The 21,079-nt window shown below is 42.7% G+C and overlaps 1 protein-coding gene across 2 annotated transcripts in view; it reads left to right on the top strand.

Moving 5' to 3' along the window:
• Positions 1-4,975: 4,975 nt before the first annotated feature.
• The window catches only part of YWHAE (tyrosine 3-monooxygenase/tryptophan 5-monooxygenase activation protein epsilon), a 62,123-nt gene continuing 46,019 nt past the window's right edge, over positions 4,976-21,079 (top strand). For both annotated transcript variants that reach the window (XM_047706898.1, XM_047706899.1), the window contains exon 1: positions 4,976-5,162. In XM_047706898.1, coding sequence (XP_047562854.1) covers positions 5,099-5,162 — 64 coding nt within the window. In that variant the 5' untranslated portion in view covers positions 4,976-5,098. The remainder of the gene's footprint in view (positions 5,163-21,079) is intronic.

Here is a 21,079-nt window from a genome sequence, read left to right as displayed (position 1 = left end):
TTTATTTATTTATTTGCGATTGAGAGAGCACACACATGCAGGGGAGGGGCAGCGGGACAGAGAGAAGCAGTCTGCCCAAGGAGCAGGCAGTCCCATGCAGAGCTCGATCCCAGGATCCCGGATCATGATGGGAGCCAAAGGCAGCTGCTCAACCAACTGAGCCATCGAGGCATTCCTAAACTCTCTGTTCAGTGGAGAGACCACTTCTCCTCTCCCTCTGCCTGCCACTCTCTGGGCTTGTGTTCTCTCTCTCTCTCTCCCCCTCTTCCCCTCCGCCAAATAAATAAAAATATATTTTTTTAAGATTTTATTTATTTATTTGACAGACAGAGATTACAAGTAGGCAGAGAGGCAGGCAGAGAGAGAGAGAGAGGAGGAAGCAGGCTCCCTGCTGAGCAGAGAGCCCGATGTGGGGCTCGATTCCAAGACCCTGTTATCATGACCTGAGCCGAAGGCAGAGGCTTTAACCCACTAAGCCACCCAGGCGCCCCTCTGCGAAATAAATAAAATCTTAAAAAAAAAAAGTTCCAGCAGTTTTTGTTTTGTTTTGTTTTGTTTTGTTGGAACCTTTAGGGTTTTCTACTTATAAGGCCAAGTCTGCAAACAGAAATCATTTTACGTCTTCCTTTATAGTCTGAGTGCCTTTTAAATCTTTGTATTTCCTAAATTCTCTGGCTAAATCTTCCAGTACTATACTGAGTCGCTGGGGAAAGGGAGGACTTTATCTCGTTCATGGTCTTTCACCACTGAGTATGCTGTTAGCTGCGGGTTTTTCATATATGGCCTTTTTTATGTTGAGGAAGTTCCCTCCTATTCCTAGTTTATTACCATGAAAGGTCATTGTTTTTAAAGATTTTATTTTATTTTTGGGGGTGCCTGGGTGGCTCAGTGGGTTAAAGCCTCTGCCTTAGGTTCAGGTCATGATCCCAGGGTCCTGGGATCGAGCCCCACATCGGGCTCTCTGCTCAGCGGGGAGCCTGCTTCCTCCTCTCTCTCTGCCTGCCTCTCTGCCTACTTATGATCTCTGTCTGTCAAATAAATAAGTAAAATCTTTTAAAAAAAGATTTTATTTTTTAAAGTAATCTCTATACCAAGCTTGGGGTTCAAACTTACGAACCTGAGATGAAAAGTCACATGTTCTACCAACTGAGTCAGCCAGGCACCCTGTTAAGTACTTTTTTTGGTATCAGTAGAGCTGATCATGTTATTTTTACCCCTTCATTCTATTAATGTAAGATATTCATTACATTGATTTTCTTAAAACATCTTTGCATTTCTGGTTAGCTCCCACTTGGTCATGTTGTATAATACTTTTACTATGTTACTGAATTTATTGATTTATTTGAAGATTTTACTTTTTAAATAGATTTTATTTATTTATTTATTTATTTAGAGAACCAACAGGGGGAGGGGCTGAGGGAGAGGGAGAGAGAGAATCCCAAATAGACTCCTTGCTGGGCACGGAGCCAGAGGCAGGGCTTGATCGAAACACCCTGAGATCATGACCAGAGCCAAAATCAAGATTCAGATGCTTACCCCATTGAGCCACCCAGGCGCTCTTCTATGTTGCTGTATTTAGTTTGCTATTATTTTGATGAAGATCTTATTTTAAAGATTTTATTTATTGAAAGAGAATGAGTGAGAGAGAGCATGAGAGAGGAGAAGGTCAGAGGGAGAAGCAGACTCCCCAAGTTGCTGGGAGCCCGATGCGGGACTCGATCCCGGAAATCCGGGATCATGACCTGAGCTGAAGGCAGTCGCTCAACCAACTGAGCCACCCAGGTGCCCGATTTTGATGAAGATTTTTGCAGCTATTCATAAAAGATATTGACCTGCAGTTTTCTTGTCATGTCTTTGTCCAGCTTTGGTGTTAGAGGGCCAGGTAAAGCTGATGTAACAAAATGAGGTAGGATGTGTTCTTTCAGCTGTTTTTTGGAAGAGTTTAAGAATGTTTGGTGTTAATTCTTCTACTACTTTTTTTTTTTAAGATTTTATTTATTTATTTGACAGAGAGAGAGATCACAAGTAGGTGGAGAGGCAGGCAGAGAAAGATAGAGAGGAGGAAGCAGGCTCCCCGCTGAGCAGAGAGCCTGATGTGGGGCTCAATCCCAGGACCCTGGGATCATGACCTGAACCTAAGGCAGAGGCTTTAACCCACTGAGCCACCCAGGCGCCCCAATTCTTCTACTACTTTTTAAAAAAAAAATATTTTTTAGTAATCTCTACACCCAGTGTGGGCCTCGAAGTCACAACCCTGAGATCGAGAGCCTCATGCTCCTCTGATTGAGCCAGCCAGGAATGCTGGTATTAATTCTTCTTTTCTTTTCTTTTCTTTTAATTTTTTTGAGGATTTTATTTATTTATTTATTTATTTATTTTTTAAAGATTTTATTTATTTATTTGACAGAGAGAAATCACAAGTAGGCAGAGAGGCAGGCAGAGAGAGAGGAGGAAGCAGGCTCCCTGCTGAGCAGAAAGCCGGATGTGGGGCTTGAACCCAGGACCTGGGATCATGACCTGAGCCGAAGGCAGCGGCTTAACCCACTGAGCCACCCAGGCGCCCCAGAGGATTTTATTTATTTATTTGACAGAGAAAAACAGCCAGAGAGGGAACACAAGCAGGGGAAGTGGGAGCGGGGGGAAAAAAAGCAGGCTCCCCACTGAGCAGGGCGCCTGACGTAGGACTCTATACCCAGGACCATGGACCTGAGATGAAGGCAGACCCTTAACGACTGAGCCACCCAGGCGCCCTGTTTCATGATTTTTTAAAAAAGATTTGACACACAGCAAGCAAGAGAGAGAGAGAAAGAGAGCGAGCAAGCACAAGTAGGGGGAACAGCAGCCAGAGGGAGAAGCAGGCTCTCTGCTGAGCAAGGAGCCCAATGCGGGGCTCAATCCCAGGACCCTGGGATCATGACCTGAGCTGAAGGCAGACGCTTAACCAACTGAGACACCCAGGCGCCCCAAGTATTTTTTTTTTAAGATGTTAATTTTTAAGTAATCTCTACACCCAGAATGGGACTCAAACTCACAACCCTGAGATCAAGAGCTGCATGCTCTACCAACTGAGCCAGCCAGGTGCCCCCAGCTACAAACTCTTGCAGCTTTTCTCTGCAATACTATTCCTATTTGTCCTTTCCTTCCCATTTTCACCACAACCGCGTATTACCTTTTACCTGTATTATTATAGCCTGATAATTTAATCTCTTCTTTAATCATGACTGTGTGATCTTTTTCGTATAGTTTTTATTTTATAATCATAAACATAACTCTGCAATCCAGCTAGACTTGGAAGGGAGTAAAGAAAGTATGTAATCTATAGAACTGCAATGAGAGCACAAAGATAGGATATTTCAACCAGATGGCCATGGAAGAGGTGCTCTCCTGAGCTACAGAAGGAATGTTGTGGTAGTCAAAACACAAGTCAAATTTGTTAGATTTGTCCACAGTCAGCAATGGTGATCATCGTGCTGATCTTGCCATTTCTGTACCCAAGGCTCTCCATGGCTTCCACAATAACCTTGCCAAAGACCACATGCTTGCCATCCTTCCAATCTCTCAATCTTGGCAGTGCAGATGAAAAACTTTGTGTTGGGTCCTGCATTTGCCACGCACAGATGCTAGAATCTATATGCTTCAGGATGAAATTTTCACCATCAAATTTTTACCCATAGATGGCCTTGCCACCATTGCTATTGATGGTGTGTGAAATCATCACATTGGCGCATACAATCCCGTGAAAGCAGGAATCTTCGTAACCAAATCCTTTCTCCCCAGTGCTCAGAGCACGAAAGTTTTCTGCTGTCTTTGGAACTTTGACTGCAAACAATTTGAAGGAGGAGGGCCCAAGGGCTCCCCATCTAGAGCCTTGACGGAGGACACGGTGGCATTATCCTTCACTGGGTAGCACAGATGGCTCTGGGGCAGCAGCTCTGCAAGGCCTGCTGTGCAATCTTTATTGATCTTTTCAGAGTCTATCTATGATGGCAACCTCCATGCAAAATCATAGAAACATAACTCCCTTGTGCCCACAGAATAAGGTGCATCTAAGGTTCTTCATAATTTGGTTCCAACCTAAGTTTTTTTTTTTTTTTCCCCCTGGTGGTGGTGGTGTTTTTTTAAAAATAGGTTCCACGCCCAATGTGGGACTTGAACTCAGGACTCGGGATTGAGAGTTGCGTGCTCTAAAGACTAAGTCAACCAGAGCTCCCAACCTTGTTTTTATTCCACATCTATTGCACACCCCACCACATGGTTTGTATTTTAACGTGAGCTCCAGCCTTGCAACCAATACTTTATTGGGTACAAGGTGCTGGCGATCCATTGGGAAGCAAAACAGGCCAGGTTCTTTCCCACTTCTGCCTCTTCAATCTCGATTAATCTTGGTCCCACTCTTTCACAACTTGCAGTCCAGACTAGACTTCTCTAACTTCCTTGTTCCTATCCATGGCAGACCTAGGGTGAAAAGGAAGGCTAAAAGGGAGCAGACTGCAATATCTTTAATGTGAGTTGAGGTGCGAAAACTGCGAGGCCCCTTCCCTTACCATTTATAGCAGACCCCCACTCTTTACCCCGTGTCAAAAGGGTGTGAAAAAGGCCCAGGACTGGGCTTGGCTGAGAAAACGGGTTAGGTAGAGAAGTTGGTTTCAGTGAGGAAGGCCTGCCATTACAAAAACCGTTAGAGCTTTCTCTGCCCTCGGGTCTAGGCGTGGGCCCTCCGCACACTCAGGATCCCTCGCTCACTCTCTTCAGAATTGGTCCTGGCAGCTCCCCCCACCCCCCACTCTGTCTCCGGGCTGCTCTCCCTCCCAGCCGTCACAGTTCCCGCCTCAGCCCTCCAACGCCCTCGGAGTCCACGGAGGAGGGACGGCTAGCTGGTTCCAGCCTCTTCGGGCTCTGAGCTCCCGGACCCGCCCCCCGCGCCAGTTGCCAGGGAGCGGTTGCCATAGAGCTGAGCAGTTGTCCGCGTGCGCAGGCGGAAGTCCCGGATTGAGGCGCCGCCATTTTTGCTGCCCGGACACGGAGCGAGAGGCTGAGAGAGTCGGAGACGCTATCCGCTTCCATCCGTCGCGCAGACCCTGCCGGAGCCGCTGCCGCTATGGATGATCGGGAGGATCTGGTGTACCAGGCGAAGCTGGCCGAGCAGGCTGAGCGATACGACGGTGAGTTGGGGGGGCAATAGGGGGCTGGAATTCTCGGACCCTCTGCCGCCGCCCACAGAGGCCGGGAGCAGGAGACAAAATGGCGGCATCGTCTCCGAGCTTGGCCGGGGACGTGGATTCGGAAAGTAGGAAATGCCCTGTGGGCTCCCGGAGCGGCGGGAGGCCCCAGACCCGGGAATTTGACCCCTTTGGCGTCTTCTGCTACACACACTCGCGGGCCAGGAGGCCGAGGGGAAAGGGTGGAGGAGTTGGTTGTAAAATGGCGGCTGGGGGGGAGGGCGAGTCCCGGGGCGGGGGAGGGGGAGGAGATGGCGGGTGCTATCTCCCGGCGAGCGAGCCCCAAGGGAGCATCTGGGCCATCTTCGGATGTGGAGAACAATTGGGTGGGGTGATGGGGGGAAGAAACACCCTCCACATTAGGGAGAGTAGCACCAGGAGCTGCAGCGCGGGCGCCTTTCACAGAAATATGGCGGGTGGGGGCGGTGGCTTGTCCCCGGAGGCCCAGTGTGGGGCGGCGGCTGTGGAGTCTCACAAAGGAGAATCCTTGCGAGCGGAGGGCTGCTTTGGGTTTGTGGTGGAGGGCAGTCTTGGGTGAGGGTGGGGGAAGGACAGAGTGGGAATCACTGCAGTTCATCCTTGAGCGGAGGCCAGCTGAGATGCTGCGATCGGATTTCCTTTTTGTAGGCCGACACACCTTGTGTTGAGGGTTTTTTAGGCTTTCCGTTCAACCTCGCCTTCTTCTGGGGAGGTCTAGAAAAACCTCACGGACCCTTTCCTGGCCTTATCCTGGAGAGCTCGAAGTTCTTGTAATCATTTTCTGGCACCGTTAGCTGGAGGTTCTGGAGGAGATAGAGCTTTGAACAGCGAACAAGGAGACCATGACTCTGAATCCCACAAATGCCCGTGTCTCAGTTTACCAGTGTGTAAAAATGTTGATTTCCCTATTTACACGAACCATCATGATAAATGGAAAGACCTGTGGGAAAATAAAGTTATTTCAAATAAGGTTTAGCAATTGTATCTTGGTCACTCCCCGGGATTGGAATGCGTGTTTGTTGTACTTCGTTGGGGATCTTAACCTATCCCAGGCACTCACCCGACGCTTGGGTTTTTGGATTTTGAACATAGGGCATCCCGGCAGATCCTATTTTCTTTTTTCTCTTTTAAATAAATGGCTCTGTGTACAGTTTTGAACAGTTCTTTGTTCATTGCTTCTTTGCCCCTCTAGGTTCTTTAGTCATTTTTTTCAGAACTTGATCGAAATGTCCATTGTGTCCGTTTTAGTGATTCTCAGGCTGCTTTTTAAAATTAACCCCCTCCCACTACCTTTAGTTTTGACCTAGGTACTTGAATTACCCCCATATCTGTTAAACTGTAGTATTATAAAAAAAAAAAAAATTCTTAAATGTGGCTTCTGTGCTTCAGAGGCTCTCCAGGGTGAGACAAGGTTGGAATCCAGTGCCATCGATGTTCAGATTTTTTCGGAATTACTGAAGCCACTTACTTTTCAAAATGCTTTGTAGGGCCCTTGCTTTCCTTGAATGCCTGGTTGGTCATGTGTATAGCCACAGGGGTAGTCCCAGTGTATCATACATTAGGATTCAGGAATTTGAAAATTAGGCCAGGGACTCAAATTGAAGAAAAGTGTAGTGCACTAAAATTTGTTTTTTAAATCCTTAAATGTCTCTTTGTATTGAACAAGATTCTTGGGAGGGGGAGGAAAATAAGATGGGGAAGTACAGCTCAAGGTCGGATTTGTCTTTATTTCAGTGTTTAAAAGTGAAACAATGTAGGTGTGCTGGTAGTGAAAGTTCTTTCTTTTTCCCCCTTATGCCCCCAGTGGGTTCCTCTCTTAATCTGTTAGTCTCCTTGGGAGGAAACCTGAAATTATATTTGAATGCTTTCTGGTCTGTGAGAATTTAGGTTTTGAGTCAACTTGCTATGATAACCAAAAAGGATGTGGAGGAAGGGTTTGTTGTTGTTGTTGTTGGTTTCTTCTTTTTTTTTTTTTTTAAATTTGTTTTAAAAACTGAATTGGAAGCTCATGGTTGTTGCTTCCAAGTGAATGACGGTTTAGTAGTAATGTTTTGGATTTGGGTGTTGAGGAATTTTAATGAAACCCTTACTAGTTATTCAGCATAGCACTGTTTAGAGAGAGCCACATCGTTAATTGTATCTTCTTCAGAATAGAAAGTGGGAGGGAAATAGGATCTACCCGGTGGGGAGAACTCCACTGTCTGTCGGGCACAAGATAGAATTTTTTGGAAGGGAAGAAAAGAAAGACAGTCATCAGGAATCAGCCTCTACCTGTGTCCATTCTTTCATTGGGTACAACAGTTCAGTTTTGTTTGTGGTGACTAAAATTTCCCATAGTTTTAGCCACCGAACAGTATGTGGTGTGGGAGTGGAAGATAGGAAAAGTGAGTTTGAATGATTTGGTTTTGGGTACTTGGATGTAAATATCAGCTTTTCTTGTTTGCTGCAGTATCTTTTATTTTGCATACTCTGTTGAACTTAATACTTATTTGTAGCATTATTTAGTTATGTCCTGGGGAATTGGAATCAATTTATATGGATCATTTAATGGTACTAGAGGAAGAGCTAAGCTGTGTTCTGGAAAAGGATGCTGGTGGGTTCCAGATAGGCTGGGACTGTTCACCTTGAAGATTAAATCTAGCCTCTCATCACTTAATAAGTCTGAAGTCTAAGGGATAGTTTTTACAACATTTGTAGCTGTATGAGTCAAATCTATTACCTTTTAGCATTCCTTAACCAAGTCTTACCCTCTCATATATATATAAACCCCATTGGTAAAGAAAAGAGAAGATTTCATGTTTTTCAAATTAGAGGGGGTCAGCATAAAGTACGTTTGGGTTTGTGAGGTATTTGCTGGCTTTGTCCTTTTCTTACCTTTTCCCTGTGATGATTGCTCCATGTGGGGCAAGAGTAAAGTTTTGATGGTTGCTGTTGATTATTCATTCTCTCTCTGAATGCATCGATACTAGGAAGGCATTTATTTTGAGTCTACTTACTTGAGAGCTGTCCTTTTAAAACACCAGAGCCTTATCTCTAGCTTATTTTGGTAGTCAGTGAAAGGTGGGGAAATGTTTTAAAATAACTCCTTAATACATGTTATGGGGAAAATGGGTAAATAGTAAATTAACTTTATAGATTTATTTGTTTTAGAGAGGGAGCGAGAGCAAGGTGTGATCAGGGGGAGGGGTACAAGGAGAGGGGGGAGAGAGACTCCTAAGCAGGCTCCACAGCCATCTAGAAGCCTGGTGCAGGGCTTGATCTCACAACCCTGAGCCGAAACCAAGATCCCTACGCTTAACCGCAATTGAGCCACCCAGGCACTCCACTCCAGCAAATTAACTTTAGTAATGAGTTTAAAACAGGTTGCTGTCAATTCTTTACTTAGGCCAGTAATTTTTATTACTGCTTTTTCAGTTAATGGAGTTAACTTTATTGTATATATTTTTTCTCCTGCCTAAACATAAGCTGAATTGGATACTCTGCTCATTAAAGCAAATGCTCCGTTGTGTTTAGAAGGGTTTTTCTTTAAGCACTTCAAAAAATTTTTAAGTAAACTACATCACCTGTGGAGCTTGAACTCACTGACCCCAAGATCGAGAGTCACATGGTCCACCACCTGAGCCAGCTGGGCACCCCTACTTTAGACTTCCATACAATATTGTGTGTAATGAGCAAATTTCAGTTTATTTTGTTGGCTTCCCAAACTATGGAATATAATGAAATTGTAATCTGAGATGATGGGAGTAAATGCTTACTACTGTGCACATGCCTAGGTATCCTTTTCACCTTTATATGAAAAGGCCTCAACTTGAATTATATGAGGTAGAACACATAGTCTGAGCAAAATTTGGATTCAGTAAGTACAAGAAAACACACTGAAAGTTTATATAAACAAGCAGGCTTATCATAATTGTCTAATAGTTCGTCAAGGGAATATGAAATATTGGAAAAATTTCCTGACTTTAACCTGGTACAGCAAGTGAATTTTCAGTCTGGTAACTTAATGTACTGAATTTTACAAATGAGTTATCAATACTTTAAGTAGTTGAAAGCATGATTAAAAAAAAGGCTTGTAGGCTGAATTTGCAGCAGATTTTCTTTTTACCTTACATTTGTGTATTTAAGCAGTAATGACAGAAGTAGGGTAAAGTTTAGATTTTTATTTATTTATTTATTTATTTTAAAATATTATTTATTTATTTATTTATTTGACAGACAGATCACAAGTAGGCAGAGAGGCAGGCAGAGAGAGAGGAGGAAACAGGCTCCTCTCCTCTGAGTAGAGAGCCCAACGCGGGGCTCGACTCGGGGCTCGACTCGGGGCTCGATCCCAGAACCCTGGGATCATGACCTGAGCTGAAGGCAGTGGCTTTAACCCACTGAGCCACCCAGGCGCCCCTAAAGTTTAAATTTTTAAACTATTTAATGCCGCATTTATATAGACCTTCACTCATGAACACTTTCACAGACATTTTTACCTATTTCAGGTATCTGTGAACTAGATAATGTTACTTCCATTTAATGGTTCAGAAACGTGAATTTGAGATGTCGTGATTTTTTTTTTTTTCTCTGCCACATGCCTGGTAGGCTAGTAAATGGCAAAGCCAGAACTTGTCTGCTGACCTTTAGACGAGTACTCTTATTTTCCTAAGCCACTGACAAAAGACCTATGTGTAACTAAGTAAGGTAGTACCTTGGGAGTGTGCCTATTTCTTTAGCAGTTACTTCAAATAATATGTCTTGGTGTTTATGACTGGTATCCATCATAAATAGTAGGTAAAATATCTTCATGCTTTTCTGAAGAAACCTTGTACTTCCAGAACAATCCCACCTTGGGGCACCTGGCTGGCTCAGAAGAGCATGCGACTCTTGATCTTGGGGTCCTGAGTTTCAGCCCCAGGATGAGTGTAGCCATTACTAAAAAAATAATAAGCTTAAAAAAAAAATCCCATCTTAAGGCACAGTAAATGAAGTTTGAATGAGGGATTTTAGGTAATCTCAAAATGTGTGTTTGCATGCTGTTTTCTTGGTTTGTCATGGTGTCTGTGCTGGGGTATGGCTAATGCATGCATTTCTGCAAATTGCTTTTATTTATTTATTTATTTATTTATTTATTTAAGATTTTATTTATTTATTTGACAGAGATCACAAGTAGGCAGAGAAGCAGGCAGAGAGAGATAGGAGGAAGCAGGCTCTCCGCCGAGCAGAGAGCCCGATGCGGGGCTCGATCCCAGGACCCCGAGATCATGACCTGAGCCGAAGGCAGAGGCTTTAACCCACTGAGCCACCCAGGCGCCCCTGCAAATTGCTTTTTTAAAAGCAGTCCCCACCCCCCCACCGTTGTCTTGATGGATGCAGCCTTTTAGTTAATGGTATAGTCATAACACTTTCAGGAGGGGGAAATGTTGGCAAATAATTTGCAGAGGTTCCAAATATTAGCCTAGATAGCTATCAAAAAGAATCTGTTAAGGGGTAGTGAGGAACAGCAACAAAAATTTTGTCTGTTTCTGAAGTGGTCACATAACAATTTGGTACAGTTAAATACCGATATACCCTAGTTGACAAATTGGTTTGCCAACATAATTGTATGTTTTGAGCTCATTAGCTAAATATAACTAAATAAAAACTAAAACATGTTAATGAGGTTACATCATAATAACTGGGTCGTAATAACTGCCATAATAATTAAAGGGTCATCAAGATTTATCATTCGAATCAGGATGCCTTGAAATGAAGGGGTGCCAGTTCATAATAGTGCTGGGATAGGAAGCGTAAACTAGGATTGTCCTGAGCTGCAAACTTGCCTTATGGTTATCATACTTAGGACCATTTGTTCTACTCCTCTCATTTGGGTTCATACAAAAGTTCTTTCTTTTCTTTTTTTTTTTTTTTTAAAGATATTTATTTGAGAGAGAGACAGACACAAGAGAGGAAATACAAGCAGGGGGAGTGGGAGAGGGAGAAGCAGGCCTCTTGCCGAGCAGGGAGCCTCATACGGGGCTCAGTCTCAGGAAAGACCCTGGGATAGTGACCTGAGCCGAAGGCAGATGCTTAACGACTGAACCACCCAGGCGCCCCTAGATTGACACAAAAGTTCTTAAGCTTTGTCCATTCCCTCTACCACAGAAGTATCTTAGATTCAAGTCCCCTTTCTGAAATGAAGTTAACGTTTGGCAGAACATAAGAGAAATCAGAGGCAAAGTAAAAGATTTCCTCCTCCCCTCTCCCCCAGTTGGGAACTTGAAAAGTCAAGGATAGTTGCTGAAAATAGAGCTTGCTGGCTTACCAACTAGTCAACCTGACTGATAGTGTCCAGGCCAAGTATGTTGGTTTTATGTATGTCTACCTTGAGCTAGATCAGTGTTTAAAAATACTTAGAAGCAGTGTTTGTCCCTAAGCTCAGAACTTTTCCCCCAGATATGTGTTTATAGTCTCACCCATACCTTGTTAGGACTATTTTGTTTAGAACACCGAATTCTGTTTTAGAAACATGGCCATGATCCTGGTTTATCTTGTTTGAAATTTAATCTTGAATTTATTGCCCCTCTTCCAGTGATCTATCTCAGTAGTTGGGCAGATCTGTCATTGGTAGCCTTGTGATCAGGTCAGGATTTTATTCAGCTAAAGTGTTAAGTATTTTTTTATATATAAAATTTGAAGGAGACACTTTATACTAAGGGTTATGGCTATTTCATACTTTGGCAGATGCAGTAGTGCAAAGGCCTTGGAATCATCTGGACTCTCTATCTTATAAAATGGCGATTCCGATAACTTGTGTTGCCTGCTGATTTACAGGGTTGTATTGAAATTAAAGGGTTTAGTAAAGGGCAGCGTATAATACTTGGCCAGGTAATATTACTTATTGTGAAAAACTCCTTCTTTCCAGTGTGAAAGATGGAAGTGTATGTTTTTGCTACTGATATACTATGGTTGTATTAGAAGATGACCTACCTGCCCCCCCCCTTTTTTTAAGGTTCTATTTATTTATTTGGCACAGAGAGAGAGATCACAAGTAGGCGGAGAGACAGGCAGAGAGAGGGGAAGGAAGCTCCCTGATGAGCAGAGACCCCTATGCGGGGCTTCGCTCCCAGGACCCTGAGGCCATGACCCAAGCCAAAGGTGGAGGCTTAACCCACTGAGCCACCCAGGTGCCCCATGACCTACGGTTTTTGAGTTATTCCTAGCAAGCATCCTCTTGTCATTTTAGTACCCAAGTTATATTTGCATAAAGAAAAGTTCTCAAAATAAAATCCTTAATTGTAATTCAGATGTGAAAATACTCATATCCTGAAAGTGAATGTGGCTAAATTAAATCCAATCAAGATAATCTATAATTTGGCCATGTTGAGCTGCTATGTAGTATTTTTGATACTAATTTCAGGTTAATATTCAGGAGAATATGCATGTGTTCCTGGCAGATACAACACTTGTTATATGTGGATTTGGGATGAAAGGTTCCATAGAATAAAAATATAAAGTAATTCAGGGTTAAAATATTTTTGTTAGCGGTCTCAGATTACTGACTAGGAACCTAGAACCAATTTGTGAATTGTGATTCTAAAGATGTATGGTAAGCCTTGGGTAGTGAATGGGTTCTGATTTAATAAAATGTTACCAGTTAATACTACTTAATCCTTGGTGGTTAGTCATTTGAGGTCTTGGGAAAAGTTATTGTGAACACCTTTGTTTTGTAGAAATGTGTTCTGCATAAGTTTGTGTGATTAATTGATTCTTTCATTAGTTGGTTTTTTAAAAAAAATTATTTGAGAGGGAGGGGAAGGGCAGAGGGACTGGGAGACTCCCCACTGAGCAAGTAGCTGGACCCTGAGATCATGACCTGAGCTGAAGTCAGATGCTTAACTGACAGCCACCGAGGCACCCCTTAATTGATTTTGTTGTTGTTAATAGGTTAAATTTTATGTTACATAGTAAAACTTTATGAAAGTACTACCATGAAAATTTCAAAACATCTTGTGCTCTTTGACAAGAAAATATCCCTGACAGTTATGATACTATTTTTAGATTTTCCAAAAGGAATTCATTAATGAAATTTCTTTCTGTGCAGTATAGACTTCTTCCTCACAATTTTAAAACTGTTGAAATTTTGGGGCGCCTGGGTGGCTCAGTGGGTTAAGCCGCTGCCTTCGGCTCAGGTCATGATCTCAGGGTCCTGGGATCGAGCCCTGCATCGGGCTCTCTGCTCAGCAGGGAGCCTGCTTCCTCCTCTCTCTCTGCCTGCCTCTCTGCCTGCTTGTGATCTCTCTGTCAAATAAATAAATAAAATCTTTAAAAAAAAAAAAACTGTTGAAATTTTGATGAGTTTTTTTTTTTTGTCTGTTCAGAGACTTAGGAAAAGTCAAATTGGTAATAAATCTGAATAAATAGTATAACTTCCCTCTTAAAGTGTATCAGTACAAGGGTTATTTCTGTTCATTCCCCTCTCCCCATGTATTTCAAAACAAAATGTTAATGTTTCTTTTTTGTGTCTTCTAATTCTATAGAAATTATGAGAAGAAATTTAGACCTTGAGCTCTTTTTTCCTTTTTCCCTAATATATCAGTGTCTTAGGAAACTTACCTGGCCAATCTTTTACTTTCTACCTCTATTTTCTTTGCACCTCATCTTTGAAAAATTTTTTTTTTTTACTTTTAAGATTTTGTTTATTTGACAGGCAGAGATCACAAATAGGCAGAGAGGCAGGCAGAGAGATGGGGGAAGCAGACTCCTTGCTGAGCAGAGAGCCTGGTGCGGGGCTTGAGCCAAGGTCCAGAGATCATGACCCTATGACCTGAGCCGAAGGCAGAGGCCCAACCCACTAAGCTACCCAGGTGCCCCACACCTCATCTTTTTGTTTCTATCACAGCTAAACATGTCAACTGCCTGAGGGAATATCGTCTTTTTTTTTTTAAAGATTTTTTCATTTATTTGTCAGAGAGAGAGTGAGAGAGAGCGAGCACAGGCAGACAGAATGGCAGGCAGAGGCAGAGGGAGAAGCAGGCTCCCCGCCGAGCAAGGAGCCTGATGTGGGACTCGATCCTAGGACGCTGGGATCATGACCTGAGCCGAAGGCAGCTGCTCAACCAACTGAGCCACCCAGGCGTCCCAGGGAATATCGTCTTAAACTCTGAAAGGAGAAATCTCCTGTTTTGATGGAGTAAGGGAATATCGCACCTCCCCCAATATTGAGACCGATGGGAGAGGTACATTTTTGCAGTCAAAATTATAGAATCTGGGTAGAAGGTTGTCTTGTTTTTTACCTAACAGGATAATTGGAAGTTCTTTAGAAGGCTTAAACAAATTTTTTTCCTGTTTCTAGGGAAGTAAATTTTACAGTGAGAGGTAGTTCTGTTTAGGGTGGTACCAGAAGAAAAAAATAGTATGTGCTTGAATGTCAAGATTATTGTGTTTTGAAAAGTTTTAGTATTCAGAGTATTAAAAGTAAGTTCCAAAGGCATTTGACAAGTACATATTGAGATCCAACTATGTACCAGGTACTGTTCCAGACACTTGGGATTCATCATTAAACAAAATAAACAAAGGGTCTCTTCAAGGAGCTTACATTGTAGTGAATGTTACAAATACTTTTAGAATTATTCTTCTGTTAGTATGTGTAATAGAGTTAATTTGAATTAGTAACAACAGTGGTATTGTTCCAATTTTAGTATATGTGCTGCCGAAGCGAGCACGACAACAGTGGTATTGGACATAATGCACTATATATACCTAATGCAGGTCCCTGTCCCATATCAAAGACTGTAGAAAACTTAAAAGTGTGTTTGTTTTCTCTTTGCTTTCTTTCTCTCTTTTTCTTTCCTTCTCTTCTCTTCTCTTCCTTTCATAGGCTCCACGCCTAGCGTGGGGCTTGAACTCAAGACCTGAGCAGAGATCAAGAGTTGGATGCTTAGGGGCGCCTGGGTGGCTCAGTTGTTACGTGTCTGCCTTAGGCTCAGGTCATGATCCCGGGGTCCTGGGATTGAGCCCTGCATGGGGCTCCTCACTTGGTGGGAAGCCTGCCTCTCCTCTCCCACTCCCCCTATTTGTATTCCCTCTCTAGCTGTATCTGTCTCTCTTTCTCTTTCCCTTTCTCTCTGTCAAATAAAATCTTTAAAAAAAGTAGAGTTAGGGGCACCTGGGTGGCTCAGTGGGTTAAGCCTCTGCCTTCAACTCAGGTCATAATCTCTGGGTCCTGGGATTGAGCCCCGCATCAGCTCTCTGCTCTGCAGGGAGCCTCCTTCCTCCTCTTTCTGCCTGCCTTTCTGCCTACTTGTGATCTCTGTCAAATAAATAAATAAAATCTTAAGAAAAAAGTTAAAAATTTTTTTTTCATGGACTTTTTTATTATAAAACTCTATAATTACTACTAACGACTATATGCCAGGTGCTTATTATTTCTCTGAATCCTTAAAAAAACCAAAAAAACCCTGCATAGTAAATACAACACCCATTTTACAGGTAAGGATTAAGAATTTTAGGAAAGGTGACAGGTAATAGGTAACATCACTGGGATGCATCTGTTTTACTCCCAGGCTGATAAGACTTCCATACTTGTGTAAAATAAACATTAGTCTAAACTGCTTTTGAAGCTCTATTTCTGTTCCTTAGATTTTAATTTAATTTAATTTTTAAAAAGATTTTATTTATTGTTAGAGACATAATGAGAGACAGAACACAAGCAGGGGGAGTGGGAGAGGGGGAAGCAGGGTTCCTGCTGGGCGGGGAGCCCAATTCCGAGCTTGATCCAGGACCCTGAAATGACCTGAGCCAAAGGCAGCTGCTTAACGATTGAGCCACCCAGGTGCCCCTAGATTTTAATTTTATAACTTAAAAGTTGCCTTGAGTGGTCTTTTGACTTCATGTCTCTTTGTAACATTTTCTTTCATACGAAGGAGACAGAAGGGTATGTAGATTGAGTATATTTTCCAGGGAAGAGGCAAAAAGAGATGGTAGAACAAACACTGGACCAGAAGTAATTAAATTTAGGGAAGGTCTGTCCTGTCCAGATTGGTTTTCTTTTTTTTTTTCCCCCTAAAGATTTTATTTATTTATTTGACAGAGATCACAAGTAGGCAGAGAGGCGGTATTTGGGGGGAGGGAAGCAGTCTTCCTGGAGGGAGCCTGATGTGGGGCTTGATCCCAGGACCTAGAGATCATGACCTGGGCCAAAGACAGAGGCTTAACCCATTGAGCTACCCAGGCGCCTCTCATGTCCAGATTTTATCTCAATTATTCTTCCTTTAGACATGTTACTTTCAGGGCTTGTTTTTCCCATCTGTATATTAAGAAATTTCTGAAAGTTATTTTATGAATTTGCAGGTAGATTATTTTAAAAAATATTTGCCTTGTGAGTAGTGGATGGAGAGCTATGAAATCTAAATTCAGCTCTGGGATTACATCTACGCAGTTTTGATTCTACTCCAGCTAATTTAGCTACTGGTTTGTTGAATAGAAAAGTTGCGTTCTCCAAATTTGCATTTATATTTCTACTTGTGTTGAATGAGTTATAAGGTTGAACAATATGAAATTACCAGTTTCCATTATTTTTTTAGTTGAAATGTAGTTAACATATGATGTACAGGTGTACAATGTAGTGATTCAATAATTCTGTACATTGTGCAGTGCTCAGCACACATGTGTAGTTAACTGTCTCTAACCATACTAAGTTATTACAGTATATTTGACTATATTCCCTATGCTGTATGTACTTTCTATCATGGTGACTTTTTTATAACTGGAAGTTACCTCAGTTTCAGTCATTTTTGACCTACAAAAATGATCATTTTCTATGGTACAACCTAAGTTAAGTAGTGGTTGGAAGGTCTGGAAGGTGAGGCCTCAATATACCCCAAAAGGCATTAAGGTTTTAAGGAAGTACCAGGGTTATTGAGGTACTGTACATGAATATTTTCTGAGGTTGGTTTTGCTTTTTTGTAATTGTGTAATTTTTTTTGTTGTTATTTTGTAATTCTATGTTGGCTGGTTTATTTATTTTTGGTAATTGATTTTAACGTATTTTCGTTTTCTAGGTCTGTCATCTTTTTTTTCTTTTTCAGGATAATAGATTAAATTTGTCCTGTTTGCAGGGTTTTTGTTTTGTTTTTGTTTTTTAAAATTTTATTTATTTGACAGAATTAAGAGAGAGAACATGAGAAGAGGAGAGTCAGAGGGAGAAGCAGACACCCCACTGAGCAGGGAGCCTGATGCTAGACTCTATCCTGGGACTCGCGGTTCATGACTTGAGCTGAAGGCAGTTTTCTTTTTCTTTTCTTTTCTTTTTTTTTTTAAGATTTTTTTTTTAAAGATTTTATTTATTTATTTGATAGAGATCACAAGTATGCAGAGAGGCAGACAGACAGAGAGAAGGGGAAGCAGGCTCCCTGCTGAGCAGAGAGTCCGATGCGGGCCTCGATCCCAGGACCCTGGGATCATGACCCGAGCCGAAGGCAGAGGCTTAACCCAGTGAGCCACCCAGGCGCCCCAGAGATTTTATTTATTTATTTGACAGAGATCAAAGTAGACAGAGAGGCAGGCAGAGAGAGAGAGGAGGAAGCGGGCTCCCTCCTGAGCAGAGAGCCCAATGCAGGGCTCGATCCCAGGACCCTGGGATCATGACCTGAGCTGAAGGCAGAGGCTTTAACCCACTGAGCCACCCAGGCGCCCTGAAGGCAGTTTTTTTTTTTTTAATTTTTATTAATTTTATTTTTTATAAACATATAATATATTTTTATCCCCAGGGGTACAGGTCTGTGAATCACCAGGTTTACACACTTCACAGCACTCACCATAGCACATACCCTCCCCAGTGTCCATAATCCCACCCCCCTCCCAACCCCCCTCCCCCCATCAACCCTCAGTTTGTTTTGTGAGATTAAGAGTCACTTATGGTTTGTCTCCCTCCCAATTCCATCTTGTTTCATTTACTCTTCTCCTACCCCCTTAACCCCCCATGTTGCATCTCCTATCCCTCATATCAGGGAAATCATATGATAGTTGTCTTTCTCCGATTGACTTATTTCGCTAAGCATGATACCCTCTAGTTCCATCCACGTCGTCGCAAATGGCAAGATTTCATTTCTTTTTTTTTTTTTTTTAAAGATTTTATTTACTTATTTGACAGAGATCACAAGTAGGCAGAGAGGCAGGCAGAGAGAGAGGAAGGGAAGCAGGCTCCCTGCTGAGCAGAGAGCCCAATGCGGGACTCGATCCTAGGACCCTGAGATCATGACCTGAGCCGAAGGCAGCGGCTTAACCCACTGAGCCACCCAGGCGCCCAGATTTCATTTCTTTTGATGGCTGCATAGTATTCCATTGTGTATATATACCACATCTTCTTTATCCATTCGTCTGTTGATGGACATCTAGGTTCTTTCCATATTTTGGCTATTGTAGACATTGCTGCTATAAACATTCGGGTGCACGTGCCCCTTTGGATCACTACGTTTGTATCTTTAGGGTAAATACCCAGCAGTGCAATTGCTGGGTCATAGGGTAGTTCTATTTTCAACATTTTGAGGAACCTCCATGCTGTTTTCCAGAGTGGTTGCACCAACTTGCATTCCCACCAACAGTGTAGGAGGGTTTCCCTTTCTCCGCATCCTCGCCAGCATCTGTCATTTCCTGACTTGTTAATTTTAGCCATTCTGACTGGTGTGAGGTGATATCTCATAGTGGTTTTGATTTGTATTTCCCTGATGCCGAGTGATGTGGAGCACTTTTTCATGTGTCTGTTGGCCATCTGGATGTCTTCTTTGCAGAAATGTCTGTTCATGTCCTCTGCCCATTTCTTGATTGGATTATTTGTTCTTTGGGTGTTGAGTTTGCTAAGTTCTTTATAGATTTTGGACACTAGCCCTTTATCTGATATGTCATTTGCAAATATCTTCTCCCATTCTGTCAGTTGTCTTTTGGTTTTGTTAACTGTTTCCTTTGCTGTGCAAAAGCTTTTGATCTTGATAAAATCCCAATAGTTCATTTTTGCCCTTGCTTCCCTTGCTTTTGGCGATGTTCCTAGGAAGATGTTGCAGCGGCTGAGGTCGAAGAGGTTGTTGCCTGTGTTCTCCTCAAGGATTTTGATGGATTCCTTTCTCACATTGAGATCCTTCATCCATTTTGAGTCTGAAGGCAGTTTTTTTTTTTTAAAAGATTTTTTATTTATTTATTTGACAGAGATCACAAGCAGGCAGAGAGGCAGGCAGAGAGAGAGGAGGAAGCAGGCTCTCCGCCGAGCAGAGAGCCCGATGCGGGGCTCGATCCCAGGACCCTGAGATCATGACCTGAGCCGAAGGCAGCGGCTTAACCCGCTGAGCCACCCAGGCACCCCTGAAGGCAGTTTTTTAACTGAGTGTCCCAGCTACTGGGTTTTTTCCCCCCAATATTTATTTATTTATTTGAGAAAGAGAAGGAGTGTATGTGAGTGGGGATGAGGCGGGGGGGGGGGGGAGGGGGGGACAGAGAGAGAGAGAGAGAGAGAATCCCAAGCAGACTCACCACTGAGCATGGAGTCCCATCTCACGACCAATGAGACCACAACCTGAGCTGAAATCATGAGTTGGACACTTAACCATCTGAGCCACCCAGGTGCTCCTGTTTGCAGTTTTTTTTTTTTTTTTTTTTAAGATTTTATTAATTTTTTGAGAGAGAGAGAGAGGGCACAAAGGGAGAGTGAGAGGGAGCAGCAGACTCCCTGCTGAGCAGAGAGCCTGATCCAGAACTGGACCCTAGGACCCTGAGATGGTGACCTGAGGTGAAGGTCAAGCCATCCAGGTGCCCCTACAATTAATTAGTATTAACATATAATTTGTTCTTTCAGGGGTACAGGCTTGAGATCCTTCAATTTTATACAACACACAGTGCTCACTACAGCGCATATCCTCCCCAGTGCCTGTCACCCAGCCACCCTATTCCCCTACTCCCCTCCCATTCAGAAACCCTCAGTTTGTTTCCTGAGATTAAGTGTCTTATGCTTTGACTCCCTTTCTGGTTTTATCTTGCTTCCTTTTTTCCTCTCTTCTCCTTGATCCTCTGTCTTTTTTCTCAGATTCCTCATATCAGTGAGATCATGTGATAATTGTCTATCTCTGATTGGCATATTTTGCTTAGCATAATACCCTCTAGTTCCATTCACGTTGTTGTAAATGGCAAGATTTCCATTTTTTTTGATGGCTGCATGATACTCCATAGTGTATAATATACACCACATATTCCTCATCCATTCATCTGTTGATGGACATCTAGGCTCTTTCCATAGTTTGGCTATTGTGGACATTGCTGCTATAAACATTGGGGTGCACATGACCCTTTGGATCACTACATTGGTATCTTTGTGATAAATATCCAGTAGTGCAATTGCTGGGTTGCCCCTGCAGTTTTTTTGATGAATCACTTTTAGGATCACTGTGTAGTACAACTTCTGGAGCTATGTAACAGGGACTGCAGATACATTTTGAAAATTTTGGAGGAAAGGTGGCACATAAAATTCTTCCCCTCTCAAACTGAATTTTTTTAAGAAAAAGATTTTTAAAAAAGATTTTATTTATTTATTTGACAGAGACACAGCGAGAGAGGGAACACAAGCATGGGGAGTGAGAGAGGGAGAAGCAGACTCCCTGCTGAGCAGGGAGCCCGATGCAGGGCTCAATCCCAGGACCCTGGGATCATGACCTGAGCCGGAGGCAGACACTTAACGACTGGGCCACCCAGTTGCCCCAAAATATTTTGTTTTTATTTATTTAGATTATTTGAGAAAGAGTACACAAGTTGGGGTAGGGGCAGAGGGAGAGAGGGAGGGTAGCAGATTCCCTTCTAAGCAGGGAGCCTGACTTAGGGCTGGATCTCACAATCCTGAGACGATCTGAGCAAAAATCAAGATTGGATGCTGAACCAAC

The sequence above is a fragment of the Lutra lutra genome, chromosome 16, assembly GCF_902655055.1.
Source record: "Lutra lutra chromosome 16, mLutLut1.2, whole genome shotgun sequence".
In the NCBI taxonomy this organism is placed as follows: domain Eukaryota; kingdom Metazoa; phylum Chordata; class Mammalia; order Carnivora; family Mustelidae; genus Lutra; species Lutra lutra.
This window is presented reverse-complemented; position numbering and strand designations above follow the sequence as displayed.